The 2,851-nt window shown below is 65.5% G+C and overlaps 1 protein-coding gene across 1 annotated transcript; it reads right to left on the bottom strand.

Annotated features, from left to right (window-relative positions):
* Positions 1–1,763: 1,763 nt before the first annotated feature.
* On the bottom strand, positions 1,764–2,405 carry EMIHUDRAFT_254314 (hypothetical protein; the record flags this gene model as incomplete). The annotated part of the gene is made up of 1 exon (XM_005779756.1): positions 1,764–2,405. A coding segment is annotated over one exon (642 nt), but the record flags the coding sequence as incomplete, so codon positions are not given.
* Positions 2,406–2,851: the final 446 nt, after the last annotated feature.

Here is a 2,851-nt window from a genome sequence, read left to right as displayed (position 1 = left end):
CCCCGCCCGTGCACCTCCAGATCGGCAACGTGGGCTCCAACAAGGACTACTACAACAGCGGCCGCTAGATCCCGCGCCGCGCCGCGCTCTGCGCCAGAGGACCCTCGCCGGCGGCGGCGCACAGGCTATGCCCCTGTGGGTGTGGCTCACCTGTCGCTCAATAATGTCGCCCGTTGTGTGGGCGCGCTGTCGGATGTTTGTGTGTCCTCTGCGCATGCTCGTATGATTTATCAGAGGCCTCACTGTGGCGGTCGAAAAGAGATTATTTGCGCATGCACGGAGATAGTGCAATTGCTGACAAGAAACTCTACTCAAGTGTCGAGCGTGACCACAATCTTCAGCCTTCAGATACCTTCTCTCAATACATGCGTCGCTACGCCTCACGCGACAGCGGTGCGCTCTAAGGCTCGACGGTGCTTCCAACACAGCCGATTGCTCAGGGCTGAAAGTCAGCCTCCTCTCGCTCGGGCGGCTGGCCAGCGTCGGGGCGAGCCTCCTTGAGGACGGCGCGGGCATAGTCGAAAGCGGAGGCCCGCGACCGGCGCGGTCCAAGAAGATTCCGTAGCGGATCCCTCGCCGATTCTCGCTGCAACCTTCATGCCACCTCGCGGTCGTCCCACTCTCGTCGTTCTCCCTCCTGTCGCTTCCTCCTCTGTCGCGTCGCTCTCGTCTGCCTCATCCTGCGACGCCGCCGCCGCCTGCCGATCCCTTGCTCTCGCGGCTTCTCCCGCCTTTCGGCGCAGCTCTGCCCTCCTCGCGGCATATTTTGGCACCTCGAGTTTATCGAGCTCTCCTCGCGCAAGGACAACTCTTCTGACGCCCACTGCGATCATTTGCCGCCAATTCATGTCGTTGCTCAGGTCCACTCTCTCTTCGAATACTTGTAATTCCACAGATGATGCTGGCGCTGGGGTCCCGCCTTCGGGTGCATCGTGACAGCTGACGACGGGATTGCCACTGGTGTTTCGTCCTCCTCGGAGTCTTCTTCCCCGGCTTCCTCCCGTTCGGCTCTACGTTCAGCGTGGCTCACCCTCCATGCCGTGAACAGGCGCTTTATCCACCCTATATTCTTCTCTCGCTCCTCTGCCCGTGCCTTGGTCTTGTCGTTGTTTCGCACCCATGTCTGTATGGCGATCGAGGCTGCCTTCCCCACTACCTGTAGTTCACTCGTCACCTCTCCTGCGAGCTCCCCTCTCTTTCTTTCTAGTATGGAGTCCGTGAGAGCGGGCAGCGTGCAGGCAATCACGGGCGCTATTTTGTCGTACTCCTCTTCGGCGAGCGCTCCAAATCTAGACCCCATTCCCACATTGCCTTTAAGGAGGCTGCCCTCGCGCGTCTCAGGAATGCGGAATTTTAGAAAGCGCTGGGAGAAAAGAACTTCGAATTTCTTTCTTCTGGCGGCTCCCGCGGGTTAGCTCTCTCAAGTGCGCTCGCTCGTGGCGACCCCGATTCTCCCCCACCCTGAATCCCTGATGCGTGATGGTTCGGAGAGCGAGAGAGCGAGAGGAAGGAGGAGTCGCCCTGAGCGGCTGCTGCGCTCCTTCCGACCTTCCCTCGGACGGGCCGTCCTTGAGCGCACAGCGCTACGGCTCTAGCCTCCGCAGTAACGACCCACGACCGGAGGGAATCGCGTGTGCGCCGTGCGCGCTCCGTGCGGAGACTGCGCGCTCGCATCTCCTGCGCACTTGCGACGCGGGGTTTGCCTTTTGGTGCGCGTCGCACAGTGCGCGGTGTGCAATTATAGCAGTGCTAAAAGGCCGTAGCTAGACCGGACGCGGAACCATCCACATCATCACCGGCTCGCGGCAGTAAGGGCACTCTTGCATCAGCTCAGAGCATGGCCCGCAAGCACACAGGTGCCCGCACGGAACCGCAGCATGCGACTTGACTCTCGCGAAACACACGATACACGTGGTCTCTCCCCCCATCGTGGACTCGGGGGCAGCCGGCCGCCCCGTGTCGAGGCCGGCGTCCGCTAGTGAGACGGCAGCAGACGGCTCGGTGACTGGCAGATGCTGCTCCGCCGCCTCTCCCGCCTCTGACCCGATCAAGCGCTCGATGGCGCCGACCCGCTCCTCGAGGCTGCCCTCGGTCGCCGCGCCGAGGCTCGCCTCCAGCCGCTCGACACGCCGCGGTAAGTCCCCGCCGCCGCCGGTCGACTCGCTGCTCACCGCCTCCTCGCACCGCAACACCCGACGCACCAACGCCTCCTCCGCATCCACCTCTGACCGGCGCAACGCCTCTGCCAGCTCCGCATCCTCGCGCAACGCCGCCCGCTCTGCCGCACCCGCTAGCTCTGCCGCCTCCCGCTCCGCCCGCCTCGCCGACTCCTGCTCAGCAGCCAGCTGCGCCGCCCTCTCCTCCTGTGTGCGAAGCTCTGCCGCAGCCTTCGCCCTCCGCTCCTCCTCGAGCGTGCAGGCAGGCGGCGCCTTCTTGGCCTCCTTCTTCTTCGCCTTGGCCTCCTTCTTGGCCGCCGTTGCCTCCGCCGCCTTTGCGCGCCGCCTCGCCTTCTCCTCCTCCGCCCTCTTGTCCGCAGCCTCCTTCTCGCGCCGCGCCGCCTCTGCCTGAGCGGCCTTGCGCGCCGCCGCCGCCGCCCGCTGCTCCTCTCGCTGCGCCTCCTCCGCCGCAAGCCTCTCCGCCTCCCTCGCCCGCAGCGTCCCCTCTGCTGCCGCTCGCTCAGCGGCCAGCTTCGCCTCCGCCTCTGCCGCAATCGCTCGCCTCTGCTCCTCCAGCGCGGCAGTGTCCGCCGCCCGGCGCGCCTCGTCCGCCGCTCGCTCTGCCTCCCGCCTGCTTGCCGCCTGCTCGCGCTCTCGCGCCGCCGCCGCCTCCTCCCGCTCGCGCTGCTCGCGCC

This window comes from Emiliania huxleyi (assembly GCF_000372725.1).
Source record: "Emiliania huxleyi CCMP1516 unplaced genomic scaffold EMIHUscaffold_2270, whole genome shotgun sequence".
Classification (NCBI taxonomy): Eukaryota; Haptophyta; order Isochrysidales; family Noelaerhabdaceae; genus Emiliania; species Emiliania huxleyi.
This window is presented reverse-complemented; position numbering and strand designations above follow the sequence as displayed.